The sequence below is a fragment of the Oncorhynchus clarkii genome, chromosome 13, assembly GCF_045791955.1.
Source record: "Oncorhynchus clarkii lewisi isolate Uvic-CL-2024 chromosome 13, UVic_Ocla_1.0, whole genome shotgun sequence".
Classification (NCBI taxonomy): Eukaryota; Metazoa; Chordata; class Actinopteri; order Salmoniformes; family Salmonidae; genus Oncorhynchus; species Oncorhynchus clarkii.
In genome coordinates this window covers 25,949,688-25,963,908 of record NC_092159.1, presented here as the reverse complement: position 1 = coordinate 25,963,908, position 14,221 = coordinate 25,949,688, and the positions used below count along the sequence as shown (strand labels likewise).

At 43.1% G+C, this 14,221-nt stretch overlaps 1 protein-coding gene across 1 annotated transcript; it reads left to right on the top strand.

Annotated features, from left to right (window-relative positions):
• Nucleotides 1-226: 226 nt before the first annotated feature.
• Nucleotides 227-12,608, top strand: LOC139423864 (arginine-hydroxylase NDUFAF5, mitochondrial-like). The gene is made up of 11 exons (XM_071175507.1): nt 227-668; nt 770-810; nt 949-1,012; nt 1,434-1,481; nt 1,694-1,797; nt 1,926-1,965; nt 2,154-2,351; nt 2,521-2,581; nt 2,760-2,843; nt 11,981-12,063; nt 12,150-12,608. The coding sequence occupies exons 1-11, from the start codon at nt 342-344 to the stop codon at nt 12,234-12,236; spliced, it is 1,137 nt and encodes a 378-aa protein (XP_071031608.1). The 5' UTR covers nt 227-341; the 3' UTR covers nt 12,237-12,608.
• Nucleotides 12,609-14,221: the final 1,613 nt, after the last annotated feature.

Genomic DNA, 14,221 nt, shown 5'->3' with positions numbered 1-14,221 from the left:
CCAGGCAGTACAAAACCACAATTCAGTCCATATTCAATACATCATGTATTCAAATTCAATAAATACATTTACCAATATAAATTTATCATTTGAGCTTTAAAATTAAATCCGCACTATATGCATTAGCCTTTACAACAAGAAGAGGCGGTAAAACGAGTGAACAGACTGAAATCCAGTTCCACATTTTCTATCAAACGAGGAAAAAACAGTTCCATGTTTTATGTTTGTCCACTGTGTCGAGGTCATTCAATGTGGATGACTGGAAGAACACACCAAACATTTATTTGTTATGCAATGGTTTGCAACATATTAGCGCGATAGTCGGTTAACAATTTGTAAAAATGAACAATGCAATAGGTAGTCGTTTTCTCAATGGTAGTTGTGTCTGCCGGAGAGTCTTGAAAAAAGGCAGCGTTAGATTGCTGGTCCCTCAACAACATGATCCAGCTCATTCGCAAAGAAATGTCATGACAGCTCATTCAATGTTTCTACCGGTGAGAGAGTTGTCTTCTAAAATTCGGTGTTCTCAATGGACTGAAATTCAGAGGCAGTTGTCAGGCAGGGCTGGAGGTACAATGAATGTATTTGACAGGACTATGAAGAGGAGACAGAAGAAATGGGCTGCATCGCTACAAGACAGTGACAAATATGACTATCTGAGAGATGAGGTATACTGTAGCTGTATTTGTATGACATATTTAGTCTTATCCTAGCTCTCTTTTATCCAAGGAAATGTATGTGTTCTGGTACTGTTCATATTCATTTGCAGGTTGGAAGCAGAGTTGCAGACAGGGTCTATGACATTGCAAGGTAAGGCAACAGAAGTTGTGATGCATAGACATAGTGTATGATAATTGTCACATTCATGGCACTGTTGTTGAAATTAAAGTTTATATTTGTGCATGTGAGGGTGTGCATTTTGCTGACATTTTGGACTTATTTTCACAGGACATTTCCTTTGGCATTGGACATTGGCTGTGGGAAAAGTCACATTGCTGAGCATTTGCACAAGGTAGCCTTCAATGGTTGTTCATAAACAGGCGGGGAGCATTTTAAACAATAACAGCATTCCCCACACGTTTCGGTAGAAAGTTGGAGGCTGTAGAAATTTAACCACTCTCAAATTCATAGACAGAGCTATGCAATATATCCATGATATCAAAATTATAGTTTTAACCATGTTTTAAGGCTATATCATGTTTGTTTACATTTACTTTGTTGACAAACATTATAGTAAAATAAGCTTTTAAATGTTTTGGGTTCTGATGGGGTACAACAGAACAAAGCTTATGCTATATTTGTCAAGAATCAATGGGTACATAACATACATTTATAAGTCCAAAATGGATGTAGATTGCCCCTTTAAGGTAGGGAAAACATCAACTCACAAGATGTATGGCTTTCTGAATATTGAATTGTGCTTCCACTTTCAGGAAGTAGTTGAGCAGCTCTTCTTAACTGATATCTCAGAAAAGTCTTTGGTGAGTTATATCCAATTAAATTACTAATAGGAATTTATAATATGTAATTCTGTTAGAACACCCATAGTCTAAGTGGAATGATTGTGTTTATGAGCAGAGACCACTAACTATAGATCAATAGATTGATGGAATATTCTGTAAAATCAGAGGCATGTTATGGAGGGACTTCTGTTTTTTTTTCTGGATGATCTAACGCTCTTCTCGCTCCTCAGAGAAACACAAGACAAAGTGAGATCCCTACCCACTGTGTCATGGCCGATGAAGAGTTTCTGCCCTTTAAAGAAAACACATTTGATCTGGTGGTCAGCAGCTTGAGGTGATTTGGCCCTGTAGATGAATCTGACATAATATTAAATTTGAGCCCTCCGAGTCATATTCCCCAGGGTTTAGTATGGCTTGCTTGCAACACAAAATGATCTAGTACTGTATGTTTCTCCTGTTTAGCCTACACTGGATCAATGATCTCCCTGGAGCCTTGAGACAGGTAACTGACAGACTCATATTATTCTTTTTTACATCTGTACTTTGTCTATTGCCTTTTGCCGGCTGTTTTTCCAAATACGTTACCTTCTTATAACATCACAATTACACATAGGATTCAGGATTACAACAATCCTGGTTCTTCCGTCTGTATCACTGTGCTGTCATTATAATCCCTCTCCCTTCCCAAAGATCAACCAGGTCCTGAAGCCAGATGGGGTGTTCATTGGGGCCATGGTGGGCGGGGAGACCTTGTATGAGCTGCGCTGCTCCCTGCAGCTGGCTGAGCTCGAGCGGGAAGGGGGGTTCTCCCCCCACGTGTCTCCCTACACGGCCGTCACAGACCTGGGCAACTTGCTGGGCCAGGCAGGCTTCAGTATGCTCACAGTGGTGAGGCCTTGGGTGTCCATGGCCATAGATTTACAATATAGTCTAATATGAGTGTTCTATTTAATTCTGTGGTTCTGGCTGTGAATCTAGCGATTAGCTAGAAATTATAATGATGCCGCAATATTTGTGTTTGAGGCAAGCGATTTATATTACATTTTGTTTTCTGTAGGACATTGATGAAATTCAAGTGCACTATCCTGGAATACTTGAGGTCATGAGTGACCTGCAAGGTAGGCCTACTGTATACCGCAGTTATACTGTTGTAGATCTGTGCTTTTTGTTCATACTGAGTTTTTATAGTTTAATTGTTTCTATTCATCTTCTCATAGGAATAGGCTCCTAGGACAGGCAGTTGAATAATATTTAGTGCCTGAATGCTGAGTTTTCACCGTTGTCTCAACTCTCCAGGTATGGGGGAGAGCAACTGCGCTTGGAACAGGAAGTCCATGTTGCACAGAGACACCATTTTAGCTGCAGCTGCAATCTACCAAGGTGAGCTACATGGTAGATAAATACATACTTGAAATGAAACCGTCTTATACTATTATTATCATCCATACATACTGTTCCGGACTGGGAGCATTCTGGATCATTGCTACTCTAACTTCCGCAATGCATACAAAGCCCTCCCTCGCCCTCCTTTCGGCAAATCTGACCATGATTCCATTTTGTTGCTCCCAGCCTATAGACAGAAACTAAAACAAGAAACGCCCGTGCTTAGGTCTGTTCAACACTGGTCCAACCAATCGGATTCCACGCTTCAAGATTGCTTCGATCACGTGGACTGGGATATGTTCCGGATAGCCTCAGGCAACAGTATTGATGTACAGTTGTGGCCAAAAGTTTTAAGAATGACACAAATATTAATTTCCACAATGTTTGCTGCTTCAGTATCTTTAGATATTTTTGTCAGATGTTACTATGGAATACTGAAGTATAGTTACAAGAATTTCATAAGTGTCAAAGGCTTTTATTGACAATTACATGAAGTTGATGCAAAGAGTCTATATTTGCAGTGTTGACCCTTCTTTTTCAAGACCTCTGCAATCCGCCTTGGCATGCTGTCAATTAACTTCTGGGCCACATCCTGACTGTCGGCAGCCCATTCTTGCATAATCAAGAATGGGAATTTATGGGTTTTTATTTGTCCACCCGCCTCTTGAAAATTGACCACAAGTTCTCAATGGGATTAAGGTCTGGGGAGTTTCCTGGCAATGGACCCAAAATATTGATGTTTTGTTCCCCGAGCCACTTAGTTATCACTTTTGCCTTATGGCAAGGTGCTCCATCATGCTGGAAAAGGCATTGTTCGTCACCAAACTGTTCCTGAATGGTTGGGAGAAGTTGCTCTCGGAGGATGTGTTGGTACCATTCTTTATTCATGGCAATGTTCTTAGGCAAAATTGTGAGTGAGCCCACTCCCTTGGCTGAGAAGCAACCCCACACATGAATGGTCTCAGGATGCTTTACTGTTAGCATGACACAGGACTGATGTTAGCGCTCACCTTGTCTTCTCTGGACAAGCTTTTTTTCCGGATGCCCCAAACAATCGGAAAGAGGATTCATCAGAGAAAATGACTTTACCCCAGTCCTCAGCAGTCCAATCCCTGTACCTTTCGCAGAATATCAGTCTGTCCATGATGTTTTTCCTGAAGAGAAGTGGCTTCTTTGCTGCCCTTCTTGACACCAGGCCATCCTCCAAAATACTTCGCCTCAATGTGCGTGCAGATGCACTCACACCTGCCTGCTGCCATTCCTGAGCAAGCTCTGTACTGGTGGTGCCCAGATCCCGCAGCTGAAGCAACTTTAGGAGACGGTCCTGGCGCTTGCTGGACTTTCTTGGGGCGCCCTGAAGCCTTTTTCACAACATTTGAACCGCTCTCCTTGAAGTTCTTGATGATCCGATAAATGGTTGATTTAGGTGCAATCTTACTGGCAGCAATATCCTTGCCTGTGAAGTCATTTTTGTGCAAAGCAATGACAGCACGTGTTTCCTTGCAGGTAACCATGTTTGACAGAGGAAGAACAATGATTCCAAGCACCACCCTCCTTTTGAAGTTTCCAGTCTGTTATTCTTAACTCAATCAGCATGACAGAGTGATCTCCAGCCTTGTCCTCATCAACATTCACACCTGTGTTAACAAGAGAATCACTGACATGTCAGCTGGTCCTTTTGTGGCAGGGCTGAAATGCAGTGGAAATGTTTTTTAGGGATTCAGTTCATTTGCATGGCAAAGAGGGACTTTGCAATTCATCTGATCACTCTTTATGACATTCTGGAGTATATGCAAACTGCCATCATACAAACTGAGGCAGCAGACTTTGTGAAAATTCATTTGTCATTCTCAAAACTTTTGGCCACGACTGTATACGCTGATTCAGTGAGCGAGTTTGAGCAAGTGCATCGGAGATGTACCCACGGTGACTATTAAAACCTTCCCCAACCAGAAACCGTGGATTGATGGCAGCATTCGCGCAAAACTGAAAGCGCGAACCACTGCTTTTAATCATGACAAGGCGACCGGAAACATGACCGAATACAAACAGTGTAGCTATTCCCTCCGCAAGGCAATCAAACAAGCGTCAGTATAGAGACAAAGTAGATTCGCAATTCAACGGCTCAGACACGAGACGTATGTGGCAGTGTCTACAGTCAATCACGGATTACAAAAAGAAAACTAGCCCCTTCGCGGACATGGACGTCTTGCTCCCAGACACATTAAACAACTTCTTTGCTCGCTTTGAGGACAATACAGTGCCACTGACACAGCCCGCTACCAGATCCTGCGGGCTCTCCTTCACCGCGGCCAACGTGAGTAAAACGTTTAAACGTGTTAACCCTCACAAGGCTGCAGGCCCAGACGGCATCCCTAATTGCATCCTCAGAGCATGCGCAGACCAGCTGGCTGGTGTGTTTATGGACATATTCAATCAATCCTTATCCCAGTCTGCTGTTCCCACATGCTTCAAGAGGGCCACCATTGTTCCTGTTCCCAAGAAACCCAAGGTAATTGAGCTAAACGACTATCGCCCCGTAGCACTCACTTCCGTCATCATGAAGTGCTTTGAGAAACTAGTCAAGGATCATATCACCTCCACCCTACCTGACACGCTAGACCCACTCCAATTTGCTTAACGCCCCAATAAGTCCACAGACGACACAATCACACTGCCCTAATCCATCTGGACAAGAGGAATACCTATGTAAGAATGCTGTTCATCGATTACAGCTCAGCATTTGACACCATACCACCCTCAACTCGTCATTAAGCTCAAGATCCTGGGTCTCGACCCCACCCTGTGTAACTGGGTCCTGGACTTTGACGGGCCGCCCCCAGGTGGTGAAGGTAGGAAACATCTCCACCCCGCTGATCCTCAATATTGGGGCCCCACAAGGGTGCGTTCTCAGCCCTCTCCTGTACTCCCTGTTCACCCATGACAGCGTGGCCATGCACGCCTCCAACTCAATCATCAAGTTTGCAGATGACACTACAGTGGTAGGCTTGATTACCAAAAACAACGAGACGGCCTACAGGGTGCGCCGCTGGGCCAATTGTGCGCCACCCTATGGCCGGTTGTGACACAGCCTGGGATCGAACCCGGGTCTGTAATGATGCCACAAGCACTGCGATGCTGTGCCTTAGACCACTGCGCCACTCGGGGGCTGTTCATCTTTCCCTCGATCCTGACTAGACTCCCAGTCCCTGCCACTGAAAAACATCCCCACAGCATGATGCTGTCACTACCATGCTTCACCGTAGGCATGGTGCCAGGTTTCCTCCAGACACCATGCTTGACATTCAGGCCAAAGAGTTCAATCTTGGTTTTATCAGACCAGAGAATCTTGTTTCTCATGGTTTGAGAGTCTTTTGGTGCCTTTAGGCAAACTCCAAGTGGACTGTCATGTGCCTTTTACTGAGGAGTAGCTTCCTTCTGGCCACTCTACTATAAAGGCCTGATTGGTGGAGTGCTGCAAAGATGATTATCCTTCTGGAAGGTTCTCCCATCTCCACAGAGGAACTCGAGCTCTGTCGAAGTGACCATCGGGTTCTTGGTCACCTTAGCGTCCGTCAGGTTCTTGCTCAGTTTGGCCGGCCGGCCAGCCAGCTCCAGGAAAAGTCTTGGTGGTTCCAAACTTCTTCCATTTAAGAATGATGGAGGCCAATGTGTTCTTGGACCTTCAATGCTGCAGAAATGTTTTGGTTCCCTTCTCCAGATCTGTGCCTCGGCACAATCCTGTCTCGGAGCTCTACGGACAATTCCTTCAACCTCATAGCTTTGTTTTTGCTCTGACATGCACTGTCAACTGTAGGACCTTATATAGACAGGTGTGTGCCTTTCCAAATCAATTGAATTTACCACAGGTGGACTCCAAGTTGTACAAACATTTAAAGGATAATCAATGAACACAGGATGCACCTGAGCTCAATTTTGAGTCATAGCAAAGGGTCTGAATACTTATGTAAATAAGGAATTTCACTTTATGTATAATGTACAAAAATGTATAAAATCCTGTTTTCACTTTGTCATTATGGGGTATTGTGTGTAGATTGGAGTTAAAAAAAACAATTAAAAAAAAAAACATTTTAGAACAAGGCTGTAATGAAACAATATGGAAAAGGGAAGGTTTCGGAATACTTCCCAAATGCACTGATTTTATATATATCACACACTACATGACCAAAAGTATGTGGACACCCCTTAAATTAGTGCATTACGCTTTTTCAGCCACACCCGTTGCTGACAGGTGTATCAAATCGAGCACACAGCCATGCAATCGCCATAGACAAATATTGGCAGTAGAATGGCCCTTCCTTAAGAGCTATATGACTTTCAACGTCATAGGATGCCACCTTTCCAACAAGTCAGTTCGTCACATTTCTACCCTGCTAGAGCTGTCCCCGACAACTGTAAGTGCTGATATTGTGAAGTGGAAACGTCTAGAAGCAACAGCGGCTCTGCCGCAAAGTGATAGGACACAAGCTCAATGGGACCCCAGAGTGCATAAGTGCTCACAGCGAATTGGATTCTGGAACAGTTGAAATGCGTTCTCTGTAGTGATGAATCACGCTTCACCATCTGGCAGTTCGACGGACGAATCTGGGTTTGGCGGATGCCAGGAAAAAGCTACCTGCCTGAATGCATAGTGCCAACTGTAAAGTTTGGTGGAGGAGGAATACTGGTCTGGCTGTTTTTCATGGTTCGGGCTAGGCCCCTTAGTTACAGTGAAGGGAAATCTGAACGTTACAGCATACAGTGACATTCTAGACAATTCTGTCTTTCCAAATTTGTGGCAACAGTTTGGGGAAGGTCCTTTCTTGTTTCAGCATGATAATGCGCCCATGCACAAAGCAAGGTCCATACAGAAGTGATATATCGGCTTGAACTCAACCACCTTTGGGATGAATTGGAACACCAACTCTAAGCCAGGATCGCCCAACATCAGTGCCCGATCTCGGTAATGCGCTTGTGGCTGAATGGAAGCAAATCCTCACAGCAATGTTCCAACATCTAGCCAAATCTAGCCAAATACATTTAAACTCAGTTTTTCACAATTCCTGACATTTAATCCTTGTAAAAATTCCCTGTCTTAGGTCAGTTAGGATCACCACTTTATTTTAAGAATGTGAAATGTCAGAGAAATAGTAGAATGATTTATTTCAGCTTTTATTTCTTTCATCGCATTCCCAGTACGTCAAACGTTTACATACACTCAATTAGTATTTGGTAGCTTTGCTTTTACATTGTTTAACTTGGTTCAAGTAGCCTTCCACAAGCTTCCCACAATAAGTTGGGTGAATTTTGGCCCATTCCTCCTGACAGAGCTGGTGTTTGTAGGCCTCCTTGCTCGCACACGCTTTTTCAGCCCACAAATGTTCTATAGGATTGAGGTCAGGGCTTTGTGATGACTACTCCAATACCTTGACTTTGTTGTCCTTAAGCCATTTTGCCACAACTTTGGGGTCATTGTCCATTTGGAAGACCCATTTGCGACCAAGCTTTTAACTTCCTGACTGATGTCTTGAGATGTTGCTTCAATATATCCACATAATATTCCTCCTCATGATGCCATCTATTTTGTGAAGTGCACCAGTCAGTTTGTTCCATCAGACCAGAGGACATTTCTCCAAAAAAGTACAATATTTGTCCCCATATGCAGTTGCAAACTGTATTCTGGCTTTTTTATGGCGTCTTCTTCCTTGCTGAGCTGCCTTTCGGGTTATGTCAATATAGGACTCGTTTTACTGTGGATATAGATACTTTTGTACCTGTTTTCTCCAGCATCTTCACAAGGTCATTTGCTGTTCTGGGATTGATTTGCACTTTTCGCACCAAGGTACGTTCATCTCTAGGAGACAGAACGTGTCTCCTTCCTGAGCGGAATGACGGCTGCGTGGTCCCATGGTGTCTATACTTGCGTACTGTTTGTACAGATGAACGTGGTACCTTCAGGCGTTTGGAAACTGCTTCCAAGGATGGTCTAGGCTGATTTCTTTTGATTTTCCCATTATTTTAAGCAAAGAGGCACTGAGTTTGAAGGTAGGCCTTGAAATACATCCACAGGTACACCTGCAATTGACTCAAATTATGTCAATTAGCTTATCAGAAGCTTCTAAAGCCATGACATACATTCTGGGAATTTTCTAAGCTGTTTAAAGGCACAGTCAACTTAGTGTATGTAAACTACTGACCCACTGGAATTGTGATACAGTGAAATCTGTCTGTAAACAATTGTTGGAAAAATTACTTGTGTCATGCACAAAGTATAGATGTCCAAACCGACTTGCCAAGACTATAGTTTGTTAACAAGAAATGTGTGGAGTGGTTGAAAAACCATTTTTGACTCCAACCTAAGTGTATGTAAACTTCCAACTTCAACTGTGTGTGTGTGTATACAGTGGGGCAAAAAAGTATTTAGTCAGCCACCAATTGTGCAAGTACTCCCACTTAAAAAGATGAGGCCTGTAATTTTCATCATAGGTACACTTCAACTATGACAGACAAAATGAGAAAAAAAATTATGGTGGTAAATAAGTATTTGGTCAATGACAAAAGTTTATCTCAATACTGTTATACTGTTATATACCCTTTGTTGGCAATGACAGAGGTCAAACGTTTTCTGTAAGTCTTCACAAGGTTTTCACACACTGTTGCTGCTGGTATTTTGCTCCATTCCTCCATGCAGATCTCCTCTAGAGCAGTGATGTTTTGGGGCTGTTGCTGGGCAACACGGACTTTCAACTCCCTCCAAAGATGTTCTATGGGCTTGAGATCTGGAGACTGGCTAGGCCACTCCAGGACCTTGAAATGCTTCTTACGAAGCCACTCCTTCATTCCCCGGGCGGTGTGTTTGGGATCATTGTCATGCTGAAAGACCCAGCCACGTTTCATCTTCAATGCCCTTGCTGATGGAAGGAGGTTTTCACTCAAAATCTCATGATACATGGCTCCATTCATTCTTTCCTTTACACGGATCAGTCGTGCTGGTCCCTTTGCAGAAAAACAGCCCCAAAGCATGATGTTTCCACCCCCATGCTTCACAGTAGGTATGGTGTTCTTTGGATGCAACTCAGCATTCTTTGTCCTCCAAACACGACGAGTTGAGTTTTTACCAAAAAGTTATATTTTGGTTTCATCTGACATTCTCCCAATCTTCTTCTGGATCATCCAAATGCTCTCTAGCAAACTTCAGACGGGCCTGGACATGTACTGGCTTAAGCAGGAGGACACGTCTGGCACTGCAGGATTTGAGTCCCTGGCGGCGTAGTGTGTTACTGATGGTAGGCTTTGTTACTTTGGTCCCAGCTCTCTGCAGGTCATTCACTAGGTCCCCCCGTGTGGTTCTGGGATTTTTGCTCACCGTTCTTGTGATCATTTTGACCCCATGGGGTGAGATCTTGCGTGGAGCCCCAGATCGAGGGAGATTATCAGTGGTCTTGTATGTCTTCCATTTCCTAATAATTGCTCCCACAGTTGATTTCTTCAAACCAAGCTGCTTACCTATTGCAGATTCAGTCTTCCCAGCCTGGTGCAGGTCTACAATTTTGTTTCTGGTGTCCTTTGACAGCTCTTTGGTCTTGGCCATAGTGGAGTTTGGAGTGTGACTGTTTGAGGTTGTGGACAGGTGTGTTTTACACTGATAACAAGTTCAAACAGGTGCCATTAATACAGGTAACGAGTGGAGGACAGAGGAGCCTCTTAAAGAAGAAGTTACAGGTCTGTGAGAGCCAGAAATCTTGCTTGTTTGTAGGTGACCAAATACTTATTTTCACCATCATTTTCAAATAAATTCATAAAAAATCCTACAATGTGATTTTCTGGATTTTTTTTTTCTCATTTTGTCTGTCATAGTTGAATTGTACCTATGATGAAAATTACAGGCCTCATCTTTTTAAGTGGGAGGACTTGCACAATTGGTGGCTGACTAAATACTTTTTTGCCCCACTGTATGTAATGCCAAAACCCTGTTTATAGATTGGGTTATTTTCTTCAAAATCTTAATCTAACAAGGTAAAAAGCCTATGATTTTTTCCATTTACTTTAATAACAAGTATGTCATACCTTCTCATACCTCAATTCGAGTCGTTGTTTTAACTTAACACCCCTTCACTGACACGGATGGGTGGAGGAATTGACCAACAAATCTAGTAATAGCAGCCAATATCCTAATTTTGTCCATCACAGGTAGGCCTCCCAATTATTTCTTAAATAGGAATAAATAGGCTCCAACACAAAGCCCTGTTAGTGAAGTGTAAATAAAATGAAGACGTTGAAATGAATTGCGCCTACTCGAATTTGCCTATTTTCATCACCTTGAGCTGTCCATTTCCGATTAATAGTACCCCGGCTGCTGCTTCAAATTTCAGCACCACGATGTAGGTTACTCGTACCTGGCTTATTGTGAGGGCGATAACTCTGATAAATAGGCCTACATTATGGGCAAGAAACATTTTATTTTTAATAAAGTCAATTATAGAATTATCAGTTGAACTCCGGTTCTCCTTTTATATACACCTTCCCAGCAGCTCTCTGTTTCTGTGCTTTTCGAGAATGCTCTTCGTAGCCTATAGGCTATGGATTATTTGATTGATACCGTACTAAATAGCCTGTAGGCGCACTTGATATTGCGCACCCAGCAGAGAATCAGAGATGAGGGGTGGCATCGGGCACACATTGATATATAGCCTAATACTCCACTGATTCTAAAACCCTGAGAAATATTGACATTTCATCAATTACATTACCCTCCCCTGGACTAGTAAAAAACAAAAAAAAAAAATAAACCCTCCCCTTGACTGAAATTGAAAAAGCATGACCCTCCCCCATTTTCCTCTAGGTACCCATTCTGTACATTTCTATCCATCCCTAAGTAGAAGTAACTGTTATCACACTTCTGCTTTAGAGAAGTGATCACCAACTCTGGTCCTGGAAAGCTACTGGGTGTAGTGTTTGCTCCAGCCCAGCACAAACACACCTGATTCAACACATCTCGAGCAGATGAATCGGGTGTGTTTAGCGCAGGCTTGGAACAAAACCATGCACAATCAGCAGCTCTCCAGTGCCAGTTGTAAACCCAGTCTGTCCCCTGCTTTAGATGCTGATACTCTATTTGATTTGATTTCCCTCAGAGATGTATGGGAGTGAGAATGGGTCTGTTCCTGCAACATTTGAGATCCTCTACATGATTGGTTGGAAGCCTCATGACTCACAGGTGTGTGATCTTCGCAAATGACATTTGCAGAAAAATAATGTAAATGGCAATGGTGAAGATGTTGAATGCTGTTTTGTTCTTGGCAGGCGAAACCAGCTAGAAGAGGCTCTGCGAATGTGTCTTTTGGGGACCTCTCGAAGATCGGCCAGCCATCAACTAAAGACAAGTCGTAGAAAAAAAACATCGGCAGCCATTGCATAAAAAAAATTATAGTATGGGGTAAGTTCCCCAATGAAGGTATTGGCGAACGACTAAAGTAGATAGGTGACTGGTTCCCGAGAGATGTCCACTCAATGACATGTCAGACGTCACTTTTTCACTGATACGAAACGACACAGATTCAGTGTAAGCCAGACAGTGATTGAGAAAGGCTACAACACTGTGTGTTTTAAGTGACTGATATGCATGCTGTATGACAGAATTAGTTTCTCACCCATTAATAGCAAATGCATACAGTTCTACATTACATTTATTATTTTGTGTCTTGTGTTCCTGTCTTACCATGCTTCATGTTCTTAAAATAAATGCAATGATATAAATCTCCACTTTGTCTGATGATGAACTGTATGTATACTGTTTATACAGTATTTACATCTGAAGGTAATGCTGTTTGTCAGAAGTGGAATTCAAAATATTAACATATTGGACTCAAATGCCAAACCCACTACTGGTGTGCGTGGTCAAAGAGCTATATTTTCATGTCATCTGACCATAGCACCGCCTGGAGTTTGATAAACAGCATTGGTATTTGGACCAGTGAGAGCATCCTGACCCGTTGCATCACAGCCTGGTATGGCAACTGCTGGGCATCCGACCGTAAGGCGCTACAGAGAGTAGTGTGTACAGCCCAGTACATCACAAGGGCCAAGCTTCCTGCCATCCAGGACATATATACTAGGCAGTGTCAGATGAAGGCACAAAAAATTGTCAAAGACTCCAGTTACCCAAGTCATAGACTGGTCTCTCTGCTACCGCAGGGCCAGCGGTACTGGAGCGCCAAGTCTAGATCCAAAAGGCTCCTTAACAGCTTCTACCCCCAAGCCATAAGCCTGCTGAACAATTAATCAAATGCCCACCCAGACTATTTACATTGCTGCTACTCACCGTTTATCTATGCATAGTCACTTTAACCCTACCTACATGTACAAATTACCTCGACTAACCTGTACCCCAGCACATTGACTCGGTACCGGTACCCCCTGTATATAGCCTCGTTATTATTTTGTGCTACTTTTACTTTAGTAAATCTTTTCTTAACTATTCTTGAACTGCATTGTTGGTAAGCATTGCACGGTAAGGTCTACCCCTGTTGTATTCGGCGCATGTGACATAAGATTTGATTGCAACCGGTGCTATGGTCAGATGGTATGAAAATAGAGCTCTTTGGCCACACACACCAGTTGTGGGTTTGGCGTTGAAAAACAGAAGTATATGCCATACCTGCGGAAAATATGGTGGTGCATTTTGATGTTATGGGGCTATTCTGCTACCACTGGTCCGGAGGCCCTTGTTTAAGGTCTACGGCATCATGAACTGTACCAGGACATTTTACCCAAAACCTTGCCTCTGCCAGGAGGCTCATACTTGGGAGTGTATCTTCAAGCAAGACAATAACCCCAAGCACACATCGAACCCAATTGAAAACATATGGTTTGAATCAGATTTCCGAAACTAGGGTACGCGCAATGCCGTTGGGGGTACGCCCCAAACAATATTTAAAAATATACACTGCTCAAAAAAATAAAGGGAACACTTAAACAACACAATGTAACTCCAAGTCAATCACACTTCTGTGAAATCAAACTGTCCACTTAGGAAGCAACACTGATTGAAAATAAATGTCACATGCTGTTGTGCAAATGGAATAGACAACAGTTGGAAATTATAGGCATTTAGCAAGACACCCCCAATAAAGGAGTGGTTCTGCAGGTGGGACCACAGACCACTTCTCAGTCCCTATGCTTCCTGGCTGATGTTTTGGTCACTTTTGAATGCTGGCGGTGCTTTCACTCTAGTGGTAGCATGAGACAGAGTCTACAACCCACACAACTGGCTCAGGTAATGCAGCTCATCCAGGATGGCACATCACTGTGAGATGTGGCAAGAAGGTTTGCTGTGTCTGTCAGCGTAGTGTCCAGAGCATGGAGGCGCTACCAGG